The sequence below is a fragment of the Dendrobates tinctorius genome, unplaced genomic scaffold (assembly GCF_039654945.1).
Source record: "Dendrobates tinctorius isolate UK_male_01 unplaced genomic scaffold, ASM3965494v1 ptg000450l, whole genome shotgun sequence".
In the NCBI taxonomy this organism is placed as follows: domain Eukaryota; kingdom Metazoa; phylum Chordata; class Amphibia; order Anura; family Dendrobatidae; genus Dendrobates; species Dendrobates tinctorius.
In genome coordinates this window covers 1,239,489-1,252,566 of record NW_027362112.1, presented here as the reverse complement: position 1 = coordinate 1,252,566, position 13,078 = coordinate 1,239,489, and the positions used below count along the sequence as shown (strand labels likewise).

General features: G+C 50.7%; 1 protein-coding gene across 1 annotated transcript in view; it reads right to left on the bottom strand.

The window, feature by feature from the left end:
* Positions 1-13,078, bottom strand: part of LOC141077425 (hydrocephalus-inducing protein homolog) — a 73,826-nt gene that overhangs the window by 23,506 nt on the left and 37,242 nt on the right. The window contains exons 8-12 of the mRNA XM_073564355.1: positions 10,691-10,874; positions 9,699-9,798; positions 9,486-9,604; positions 8,615-8,838; positions 8,403-8,470 (exon numbers count right to left, since the gene is read on the bottom strand). Of these exons, the coding sequence (XP_073420456.1) occupies positions 8,403-8,470; positions 8,615-8,838; positions 9,486-9,604; positions 9,699-9,798; positions 10,691-10,874 (695 nt within the window). The remainder of the gene's footprint in view (positions 1-8,402; positions 8,471-8,614; positions 8,839-9,485; positions 9,605-9,698; positions 9,799-10,690; positions 10,875-13,078) is intronic.

Below are 13,078 nucleotides of genomic sequence, written 5' to 3'. Positions count from 1 at the left end.
CCTACTTTGCTGATGTCGCCTAAAAAATGCCTCGAGTCATTTGGCTGAGGCTCTCTGGGTCCTGGTTCCCCTCGACCTGGTCTGGCGAGCATGCAATCTCCCCAACGGGTTGGCTCTGCGACTTGTCTATCCCAATCCTGGTTGGGGCAACTTGAAGCGGTGGAATTGGCAGCTGTAGTCCACCCGAGGTTGCGAAAGGCGTGAAACTGGTGGCGAAACGGCAGTTTGACCCTTTGTTGAGGGCGAAACCCGCTCTTCCCTCCTGTGGCGTCGGAGATGAGCTGGTCTAACTTCTCTCCGAATAGGTAGGGAAGTCAAGGACTTCCGGGAGGTTGAATCGGCCCACCATGTCCTTAACCATAAGGCTCTCCTAATGGAAATTGCGTTTGCGGCAGCCAGTGCCGCGCAATTGGTCGCATCCAAAGAGAAGCATTGATTAAGTAGTCCCCAGCCATAGCGATATGACTCGCGATCTCTGATACCTCTGCAGGTAGTTCCCTATCCTTCAAGGCTCTGTTCAATGATTCAGACCAAGAAATCATGGCCTTGGCTACCCACTTTGCCGCGAACGAGGGAGAGTGTGCTGATCCTGACGCCAAGCTCTCTATGAAACGATCAGTGGGGTCCTTAATAGAAGAACCAATAGGTACGGATAACAGGGTTTTAGAGGCCAAGCGTGACATGGGTGGATCAACCGTTGGGGATTCCGTCCATTTTTTACAGAGATCCGGGGCAATCAGATACATTGCTTCCAGCGCCTTCTGGCCTGAGAAACGCCTGTCTGGCCAATCCCTGTGTCTTTGCACTATGTCCTCGAACTTTGGGTGAGTGCAAAAAACTCTATGTGGCCGCTTAGCTCGCTTAAATGACACCTCATGGCCTGAAGCCAGGGTGGAATCATCCTCAATCCCCAGAGTCTGATTGACGGCTTCAATGAGACTGTCCACTGTTTCTCGACACCCCGGGGTACCTAGATCCAGGGGTTCGTCTGATTCATAATCTGAACTTTGCTCGCTCTTGACTGCTGGTGAGGGAGAGCGAGAAGCAGAACTCACGGATGCCGAGGCACTGGATGGACCGGGAGACGCCGTGTGGGTTCGTTTCACCTGCGTCTGCCTGGAGTGAGAGCGGCCCCTGCAGGCCGGAGGCTGCTGTGAGGTAGAGGACCCCTCCAAGACAGGCGAGCCACTATCCCTGCCCCTATCTGGGGCGCGAAGGGACCCGATTGCTCTCGTAAGTGACGCCATAGACTGCGACAGTGATAAGGCCCAATCTGGAACACTGGGCTCCGTCGCAGGGGAGGGCTCCTGGGCGCGTTTGGAATCGCAGGCTTCGCATAATCGCTTGCTCTGCGCCCGCGGGAAAGCGGCCCGACAAGAGATGCATGCAGCGTATAGGAACTTTTCCGGAGATGCTGCATCTGCCAGGCATCAGTACTTCAGCCTGCTGGGGGGGGGAGGGGAGGAACACTCCTCGTCTACCCATAACGTGGCCTCTCGGGTTGGGGTGCAGCACTTACCCCAGTCCTGTGCCCCTCACGTGTCCTGGAAGTGCCGGGCGTTGCTCCACTCAAAGAAGCGCGCGCCTCAGCTGAGGGCGGGCTGTCGGAAGAAGAGGCATCCTGGGCGGTACTTCCGGTTGAGGCCTAGCGCTGGTCCGAAGCCGGGAGCTCAATTTCTTCGGCGCCCGCCCAGGCCACGGGGGGCAGGCCGCCGGATGTGACGCGAAGAAGGGAGGCGGGACTTACGTCCACGGCCCAGCACCGGCCGAAGCCGCGGGCTGGATTTTCAGCGTCTGCCCGCGAGGGGGGGGGGCGGACGCCAACGACCGCCAGCCAAAGATACGTGGCCGGACGCCAGGACACGCCGCCATGAGCGACGGGAGTGACTACCTTCGCCCGACAAGACAAGGCTAAGGGCTCCAGCCCCGTGGACGCTGCTGCAGGAGTCCTCCCAAGCCATCCCCTCCGTGACGATGCTTCAGCTTCCCAGTTCAGATAGAGGGGAGGGGGGCCACATATAGGATGGTGCAGGCACCCTAGCTCCATCTAACCCCTTCAATGGGTGAAGAGAGGGACCGTCCGCCGCCTTGCAGCACCGTAGTCTAGCATTGGTGGAGCAGTGGGGGCCGCAGGGACTATGCTTGTCATAGAATCATAGAATCATAGAATCGTAGAGTTGGAAGGGACCTCCTGGGCCATCTGGTCCAACCCCCTGCTCAAAGCAGGATTCGCTAAATCATCCCAGTCAGATGTCTGTCCAGCCTCTGTTTGAAGACTTCCATTGAAGGAGAACTCACCACTTCTCGTGGCAGCCTGTCCCACTCATTGATCACTCTAACTGTCAAAAAGTTTTTTCTAATATCTAATCTGTGTCTCCTCCCATTCAGTTTCATCCCATTGCTTCTAGTCTTTCCTTGTGCAAATGAGAATAAAGTTGATCCTTCTACAATGTGACAGCCCTTTAGATATTTGTAGACAGCTATTAAGTCTCCTCTCAGTCTTCTCTTTTGCAAACTAAACATTCCCAAATCCTGCAACCTTTCCTCATAAGACAGGGTTTGCAGACCGGTCACCATTCTGGTCGCTCTTTTCTGAACTTGCTCCAGTTTGTTGATGTCTTTTTTAAAATGTGGTGCCCAAAACTGGACACAATATTCCAGATGAGGTCTGACCAAAGAGGAGTAGAGGGAAATAATGACTTCACGTGATCTAGACTGTATGCTTCTGTTAATACATCCTAGAATTGCATTTGCCTTTTTTGCTGCTGCATCACACTGTTGACTCATATTCAGTCTGTGATCTATTAGTATACCCAAGTCTTTTTCACATGTGCTGTCACTTAGCCCTATTCCTCCCATTCTATATATGCTTTTTCCATTTTTATTGCCCAGATGTAGTACTTTGCATTTCTCCCTGTTAAAAACCATTCTGTTAGTTGCTGCCCACTTCTCCAGTTTATTTAAATCTTTTTGAATCCTCTCTCTCTCTTCTCTAGTATTAGCTATCCCTCCTAGCTTTGTGTCATCAGCAAATTTAATCAGTTTACCCTCAATTCCTTCATCTAAATCGTTGATAAAGATGTTGAACAATACAGGGCCCAGGACAGAGCCCTGTGGTACCCCACTTGAGACATTCTTCCAACTGGATGTGCAGCCATTTACGACCACTCTTTGGGTCCGATCACTAAGCCAGTTATGAATCCACCTAACAGTTGCCTTGTCCATTCCATACTTAATCATTTTTTCAATAAGGATTGTATGAGAGACTTTGTCAAATGCTTTGCTGAAGTCAAGATATACTATATCTACAGCATTTCCTTGATCCACCCAATCAGTGATACCGTCATAGAAGGAAATTAAGTTAGTCTGACATGACTTATTAGTTACAAACCCATGCTGACTCTGTTTAATCACTTCATTCTTATCCAGGTATTGACATACATGTTGTTTAATAATTTGTTCAAAGATCTTTCCTGGTATAGAAGTCAGACTCACCGGCCTATAGTTACCTGGGTCCACCTTCTTCCCCTTTTTGAAGATAGGAACAACATTTGCTCTTCTCCAGTCTTCTGGCACTTCTCCTGTTCTCCAAGAATTTTCAAAGATTATAGAGAGGGGTTCAAAAATTTCTTCTGCTATCTCCTTCAGTACTCTGGGGTGTAATTCATCTGGACCTGGAGACTTGAATTCATTTAGGCTAGCTAAGTGTTTCCTCACTATCTTTCTGTTTATAGATATCCTGGATTCTTCTATTCCCTTAATAGGACAGTGAATAACAGTTGATGTTACATTTCCTTTCTGAGAGAAAACAGATGCAAAATAGGAATTTAAAAGTTCAGCCTTCTCAACATCCTGTCTTACCATTTCATCATTTTCATCCTGTAAAAATCCTATGGCATCTTTGACTTTTCTTTTACTTTTGACATATCCCCAAAATCCTTTATTATTGCTTTTGACATCTCTTGCAAGCCTCAATTCATTTTCAGCTTTAGATAATCTGATTTGTGCCCTGCAGGTTCTGCAGACAGCATTATATCCTTCTTTAGATATGCCTCCCTCTTTCCATTTTATAAACATTTTTTTCTTCCTTTTTAGCATGTGCTTAAGTTCTGTGTTCATCCATCCTGGTTTCCTTAACTGCTTCCTATTCTTCCCTCTTTTCGGAATTGTTAACAACTGTGCTTTGAGAATTTCATTTTTCAAGATTTCCCATCCTTCCTGGACATTTTTGTCTTTAAGGATATCCAGCCATTGGATCCCTCCAATTCTCTTTCTGAATCCCTTAAAATCTGCCTTTCTGAAATCTAACCTTGACGTCTGAGTCTTCACAGGTCTTCCGCCTCTAGTTATCCAAAATTCTAAAATAGCATGGTCGCTACCTCCTAGGGTCCCAGCCACTTTTACCTCCTCAACCATTTCCTCCCTGTTTATAAGGATTAGATCCAAAGTAGCAGTTCCCCTTGTTTTCTCCCTTACCTTTTGGAAGATAAAGTTGTCAGCAAGAGAGGATAAGAATTTCCTTGACCTGTTAGTTTTGCCTGAGAGAGATTCCCAACAAATGTCTGGATAGTTGAAATCTCCCATGACAACTATGTCATATTTTTTGGAGAACTTGGCCATTTGATGCATAAAGAGTTCATCCATAGCTTCAGGTTGCACAGGCGGCCTGTAGTAAATGCCTACAATGGTGTCCTTTCCATTGTTCTGTCCTTGTATTCTTACCCAAACAGTTTCCACAGAACTCCCAGTCTCTGAAGCTTGGATCTCTGTGCAGATATACGCGTTTCTAACATACAATGCGACACCCCCTCCTCGTTTATCAAGTCTGTTTCTTGCAAATAAGTTGTATCCTTCTAGTCTTGTATTCCAATCATGTGTATTGTCCCACCAAGTTTCAGTGATTCCAATGACATCATATTTCTTTTCCTGTGTTAGTAGTTCCAATTCTCCTTGTTTGTTGCCCATGCTTTGTGCATTAGTATAGAAACATTTTAGTTTGTGATTGGTTTCTCTTTCTCCAATATTTTTATTAATTAGATTCTTTCGTCTTTGTTCTTCCTTTCCACTTCTAATAGCAGAGTTCTCAATAGCATTTGTCAGGTGTATGGCTTTTTCTGGTCTTTTGCTTCCCTTCCCATGTTGTTCTAGTTTAAAGCTCTCCTTACAAGTGTAGCAAGGCGACTTCCAAATACATGCTTTCCAGTCTTCGTAAGGTGCACCCCATCTCTAGCAAGTAGTCCATCGTATAAGTAGTTCACTCCGTGATCCAGAAATCCAAATCGTTGCTGACGGCACCATCGACGTAGCCAGTTGTTCACCTGCAGAATCTTATTCCACCTCCTTGTTCCATGGCCATCCACTGGGAGGATGGAAGAGAAGACCACCTGCGCTCCCAGTTCTTTCACTTTCTTGCCTAAGTCTTCAAAATCTCTGCAGATGGTTTCCAGGTCGTTTCTTGCGGTGTCATTTGTCCCCACATGTAGTAGCAGGAATGGGTAGTCATCTGTAGGTCTGAAGAGTCCTGATATCCTGTCAGACACATCTTTAATTTTTGCACCTGGAAGACAGCACATTTGTGCCTCTGTACAGCCCATGGTTTCAATACCTAGGGTTGGTCAGGGCTAAGTCCAGCATCATGTCCCACGTTGCGGGAGAGGATACGTGGAGGCGACACTCGCACGTGCTCGCCCGTTGTTGGTTTGGGGAAATCGGACCCTTTCAATAGGATCTGTTGCCCCTATCTCATCTTCATGGAAGGTAAAAATAAAAAAGTCTGGGAAAAAAAGACCAGACATGTCCCTCGTTGCGGGAGAGGATATGTGGAGGTGACACTCACACGTGCCCCTTTCAATAGGGTCTATCGCCCCTGTCTCATCTTCATAGAAAAAGGGAAAAAGGGAAAAAAAAAAAGAAGTCTGGAGAAAAAAACAGACGTGTGCCTCCAACGGACACTAGGCATAAACTAGTTTCCGCCCGCAATCAGGGCGAGGGTGTATACGGCGGAGGAGGAGCTAACCTCTTTTTTCACTTAGTGTCAGCCTCCAGGCGGCAGTAGCATACACCCACAGTACCTGTGTCCCCCAATGAGGTGAAGGAGAAAAATCTATGAGAAGACGGCAAATTAACCTGATTGTCTGGAGTAGTGGATACCAAAAAACTGGTGCAGCACAAGATGTAAGGCTTAGATCATAATCAGGCCAAAGAGGAAAGAAAAGTGGTAGACAGAGATGAGGAGGAGAAGTAGGGTGGTGCAGCACTGTTGAAAGGACGGGTAGATGGTAAACAGATGAGGAGGAGATGTAGGGCAGTGCAGCACTGTAGAGAGGACGGGTAGGTGGTAGACAGAGATGAGGAGAGATGTAGGGCGGTGCAGCACTGTGTAGAGGATGGGTAGGTGGTAGACAGAGATGAGGAGGAGATGTAGGGCGGTGCAGCACTGTGTACAGGACGGGTAGGTGGTAGACAGATGAGGAGGAGATGTAGGGCGGTGCAGCACTGTAGAGAGGATGGGTAGGTGGTAGACAGAGATGAGGAGAGATGTAGGGCGGTGCAGCACTGTGGAGAGGATGGGTAGGTGGTAGACAGAGATGAGGAGGAGATGTAGGGCGGTGCAGCACTGTGTACAGGACGGGTAGGTGGTAGACAGATGAGGAGGAGATGTAGGGCGGTGCAGCACTGTAGAGAGGATGGGTAGGTGGTAGACAGAGATGAGGAGGAGATGTAGGGTGGTGCAGCACTGTGGAGAGGACGGGTAGGTGGTAGACAGGAATGATGAGATGTAGGGCGGTGCAGCACTGTGGAGAGGACAGGGAGGTGGCACACAGAGATGAGGAGATGTAGGGTGGTGCAGCACTGTGGAGAGGACAGGTAGGTGGTAAACAGGAATGAGGAGATGTAGGATGGTGCAGCACTGTGGAGAGGATGGGTAGGTGGTAGACAGGAATGATATGTAGGGTGGTGCAGCACTGTGGAGAGGACGGGTAGGTGGTAGACAGATGAGGAGGAGATGTAGGGCGGTGCAGCACCGTGGAGAGGATGGGTAGGTGGTAGACAGAGATGAGATGTATGGTGGTGCAGCACTGTGGAGAGGATGGGTAGGTGGTAGACAGAGATGAGGAGATGTAGGGTGGTGCAGCACTGTGGAGAGGATGGGTAGGTGGTAGACAGAGATGAGGAGAAGATGTAGGGCGGTGCAGCACTGTTGAAAGGACGGGTAGATGGTAAACAGATGAGGAGGAGATGTAGGGCAGTGCAGAACTGTAGAGAGGACGGGTAGGTGGTAGACAGAGATGAGGAGAGATGTAGGGCGGTGCAGCACTGTGGAGAGGATGGGTAGGTGGTAGACAGAGATGAGGAGAAGATGTAGGGCGGTGCAGCACTGTGTACAGGACGGGTAGGTGGTAGACAGATGAGGAGGAGATGTAGGGCGGTGCAGCACTGTAGAGAGGATGGGTAGGTGGTAGACAGAGATGAGGAGGAGATGTAGGGTGGTGCAGCACTGTGGAGAGGACGGGTAGGTGGTAGACAGGAATGATGAGATGTAGGGCGGTGCAGCACTGTGGAGAGGACAGGGAGGTGGTAAACAAGAATGAGGAGATGTAGGATGGTGCAGCACTGTGGAGAGGATGGGTAGGTGGTAGACAGGAATGATATGTAGGGTGGTGCAGCACTGTGGAGAGGACGGGTAGGTGGTAGACAGAGATGAGGAGATGTAGGATGGTGCAGCACTGTGGAGAGGACGGGTAGGTGGTAGACAGAGATGAGGAGGAGATGTAGGGTGGTGCAGCACTGTGGAGAGGATGGGTAGGTGGTAGACAGAGATGAGGAGATGTAGGGTGGTGCAGCACTGTGGAGAGGATGGGTAGGTGGTAGACAGAGATGAGGAGGAGATGTAGGGCGGTGCAGCACTGTGGAGAGGACGGGTAGGTGGTAGACAGATGAGGAGATGTAGGGTGGTAAGCACTGTGGAGAGGATGGGTAGGTGGTAGACAGGAATGATGAGATGTAGGGGGTGTAGCACTGTGGAGAGGACGGGTAGGTGGTAGACAGATGAGGAGATGTAGGGCGGTGCAGCAGACGGAGAACTTAGTGTTATATAAAGGCTCACAGAGGACTCGTTGTGTTATACAGGCAAATGGAGGACATATACAGGCAAATGGAGGACATGGTGTTATATACAGATGGATATGGTGTTATATACATGCAAATGGAGTACTTGGTGTTACATACAGGCAGACGGAGGACATGCTGTCATACACAGTGTACAGCAGGCTCTGTAGTTTAACTGGGGGGGGGACCTGAGTGGACGTAAAGTACATATCCGGGCGTTGACAGTGTGGACATGGCACTGGCAGAGTAGGATTTTTCCTATAGCAGGGCAAACAGAGATCTAGGACACTCACCAAAAGACACATCCCCAAAGTGTAAGGCGGGCACGCTGAAGTGGAAGGTGGGTCCGATGATGCAGCCCCTGCAGATCAGCACACGGATATCAGCACTACACGCATGTGACACGTAGCCCACAACACACAAAGGTGGACGGATTGCATTCTCATCCTCTGGGCCCTGATCTGACCACATCACCTACTGGGGCCCCTGATGCCATGTTATATACCTGATTGTTAGTGTGACATCATCAGGAGTGCCATCCACAATGAAGTGAAAATCCTCGGAGAAGTCCCCCAGCACGTGGCAGCACAGGGCCACCTGCACGGCCTGGTGTCCGTCAGGCAGAATGATGCCCTCACCGGGTGTGAAGGTGAAGCAGGATGCCAGGGCTGAGGTGTGGGGAGCCAGGCTGAAGAGGCCATCGATAGCACCTTCATTTCTCAGGATGACCTTTTAAGAGAAAAGACAAGAAAGAGCCCACAGCCATTACTGGGGCTCAAGGTGGGCGATCCAGGACAAATGTCAGACATAACTGGATGGGTGACCGATCACTCACAGGAAGGGCTGGGAAAAAGCCAAGTGGCTACAAAAACAGAGCGGCCTTCCCCAGTGATGGGGAGAGACCCCAGAGCAGCCGAGATGGTGCACTAGGTGACCACGCTACATGACCCGTCCAGAGCTAGGGATCAGATAACGGACAAGGACAGGAGCCGCCATCTAAACATATCCCCAGGGGTTAAGAAAATGGCGATCGCTGGCTGCTCCGGAGGTCTGAAAAGCTGCAGTCTGGGCTATCAGGAAAAGCACGGTGGCTCAGTGGTTAGCACTGCAGCCTTGCAGCGCTGGAGTACTGGGCTCAAATCCCACCCATGACAACATCTGCAAGGAGGTTGTATGTTCTCCCCGTGTTTGCGTGGGTTTCCTCCGGGTACTCCAGTTTCCGCCCACATTCCAAAGACATACTGATAAGGAATCTAGATTGTGAGCCCCATCGGGGACAGTGATGATAATATGTGCAAAACTGTAAAGCGCTGCAGAATATGTTAGCGCTATATAAAAATAAAGATTATTATTATTATTATTATTAAAGCACTGACCTCGTAGTTGTGTGTGGACCCCACAAACACCTTCCCAATATCCAACTCATCAAAGTTGAAGGCAAGTTTGGGCCCCAGGCCCTCTCCTCGTAGTCGCAAGGGCAGTCTGGATTCACGACCTGTGGTAAAGACATGGAATGAACTGTCTGTGACCATGGGTGTCACCACACACGGCTGTCAGCAGTGGGGCAGAGCTGCCGGCATACAGAATACCTGTGATGTCACAGTACACCGTCCGCTGGTATATCCTGGCCGCCTGAGGCCTGAAGACCACCATCACCTGTACTGAGGAGTTAGGCCAGACATCCCCCTCCTGAAGTCAGAAACACAAAGTTAAGCTCACAACAAGACCCCGCAGGCAAGTCACCCCCCACCAGGAGAATCACCGGCCACCAAGCGAGTCACCCCCTCACCAGGCGAGTCACCCCCCCACCAGGCGAGTCACCCCCCCTCCAGGAGAATCACCGGCCACCAAGCGAGTCACCACCCACCAGGAGAATCACCGGCCACCAAGCGAGTCACCCCCTCACCAGGCGAGTCACCCCCCCACCAGGCGAGTCACCACCCAACAGGAAAGTCACCCCCCACGAGGAGAATCACCGGTCATCAAGCGAGTCACCCCCCACCAGGCAAGTCACCACCCAACAGGCAAGTCACCCCCCACCAGGAGAATCACCGGCCACCAAGCGAGTCACCCCCCCACCAGGCAAGTCACCACCCAACAAGGGGAGTTACCCGCTAACAGGCGAGTCACAGCCCATCACAAGAGTCACCCGCCACCAGGCGAGTCACAGCCCACCAGGAGAGTCACCCGCCACCACACCAGGAGTCACCTGCCACCAGGGGAGTCACCCGCCACCAGGCAAGTCACCCCCCCAGGATTACAGATCTCTGCTTGCTGTCAGTGACAGGACACTCTGAAGACACAGGTGATCACTTCCAGCTGTGTGAGGACACGTCCTAAGGTACCGCTGCTGGATATAAACGGATGCTTCAGTTCACTGACATCAAGCAGAGATGTTAGGATTATCTGAGAATGGGACAATAGGTGCATTAGACAGCTAATATATGAAGTCAGAGAAGAAGTGGATGTCATATGCTCCAGGGACGAAGATGACGAGGGTCCAGGACTCATCACACCAGGGTGCTGCAGTGTGCACGCAGTAATGATGGCCTGACCCAGCACCAAACATAGCCGCACTCACCACGGGCTCCAGCTGAAACACTGCATCCGAAAACAACATGGCGTCAACGTCGAATGCTCTACGGCGGTTGAGAAAGGTGCGGCTGAGGAGAGAGAGGCGCTCCCGGACAGCAGGATCTGCCCCACATTCCTCCAAGAAGCGGTCCGTCTCCTGATCCTCCTCAGCGAGCAGATCAGAGCGCAGCCTGGAAAATAAGGACACGACAATAGCGGTGTCATGAGGACTTCTGACAAGACAAGCGGAGTGAAACACGGAGCTCCAGTATCAGGGGATCCAGACAGCGCAGTATATACAGCGCTCCGGTATCAGGGGATCCAGACAGCGCAGTATATACAGAGCTCCAGTGTCAGGGGATCCAGACAGCGCAGTATATACAGAGCTCCGGTATCAGGAGATCCAGACAGCGCAGTATATACAGAGCTCCAGTATCAGGAGATCCAGACAGCGCAGTATATACAGAGCTCCAGTATCAGGGGATCCAGACAGCGCAGTATATACAGAGCTCCAGTATCAGGGGATCCAGACAGCGCAGTATATACAGAGCTCCAGTATCGGGGGATCCAGACAGCGGAGTATATACAGAGCTCCGGTGTCAGGGGATCCAGACAGCACAGTATATACAGAGCTCCAGTGTCAGGGGATCCAGACAGCCCAGTATATACAGAGCTCCGGTATCAGGGGAGCCAGACAGCGCAGTATACACAGAGCTCCAGTATCAGGAGATCCAGACAGCACAGTATATACAGAGCTCCAGTGTCAAGGGATCCAGACAGCACAGTATATACAGAGCTCCAGTATCAGGAGATCCAGACAGCACAGTATATACAGAGCTCCGGTGTCAGGGGATCCAGACAGCGCAGTATATACAGAGCTCCAGTATCAGGGGATCCAGACAGCGCAGTATATACAGAGCTCCAGTATCAGGGGATCCAGACAGCCCAGTATATACAGAGCTCCAGTGTCAGGGGACCCAGACAGCCCAGTATATACAGAGCTCCAGTATCAGGGGATCCAGACAGCACAGTATATACAGAGCTCCAGTGTCAGGGGACCCAGACAGCCCAGTATATACAGAGCTCCGGTATCAGGGGATCCAGACAGCGCAGTATATACAGAGCTCCAGTGTCAGGGGATCCAGACAGCCCAGTATATACAGAGCTCCGGTATCAGGGGAGCCAGACAGCGCAGTATATACAGAGCTCCAGTATAAGGAGATCCAGACAGCGTAGTATATACAGAGCTCCAGTATCAGGGGATCCAGACAGAGCAGTATATTGTATATAGAGCTCCAGTATCAGGGGATCCAGACAGCGCAGTATATACAGAGCCCCAGTATCAGGGGATCCAGACAGCGCAGTATATACAGAGCTCCGGTATCAGGAGATCCAGACAGCGCAGTATATACAGAGCTCCAGTATCAGGAGATCCAGACAGCGCAGTATATACAGAGCTCCAGTATCAGGGGATCCAGACAGCGCAGTATATACAGAGCTCCAGTATCAGGGGATCCAGACAGCGCAGTATATACAGAGCTCCAGTATCAGGGGATCCAGTCAGCGCAGTATATACAGAGCTCCGGTGTCAGGGGATCCAGACAGCACAGTATATACAGAGCTCCAGTGTCAAGGGATCCAGACAGCCCAATATATACAGAGCTCCGGTATGAGGGGAGCCAGACAGCGCAGTATATACAGAGCTCCAGTATCAGAAGATCCAGACAGCGCAGTATATACAGAGCTCCAGTATCAGGGGATCCAGACAGCGCAGTATATACAGAGCTCCAGTATCAGGGGATCCAGACAGAGCAGTATATTGTATATAGAGCTCCAGTATCAGGGGATCCAGACAGAGCAGTATATTGTATATAGAGCTCCAGTATCAGGGGATCCAGACAGCGCAGTATATACAGAGCCCCAGTATCAGGGGGATCCAGACAGCGCAGTATATACAGAGCTCCAGTATCAGGGGAGCCCGACAGCGCAGTATATACAGAGCTCCAGTGTCAGAGGATCCAGACAGCGCAGTATATACAGAGCTCCAGTGTCAGGGGATCCAGACAGCGCAGTATATACAGAGCTCCAGTGTCAGGGGATCCAGACAGCGCAGTATATACAGAGCTCCAGTGTCAGGGGATCCAGACAGCACAGTATATACAGAGCTCCAGTGTCAGGGGATCCAGACAGCACAGTATATACAGAGCTCCAGTGTCAGGGGATCCAGACAGCACAGTATATACAGAGCTCCAGTGTCAGGGGATCCAGACAGCGCAGTATATAGAGAGCTCCAGTGTCAGGGGATCCAGACAGTGCAGTATATACAGAGCTCCAGTGTCAGGGGATCCAGACAGCGCAGTATATACAGAGCTCCGGTGTCAGGGGATCAAGACAG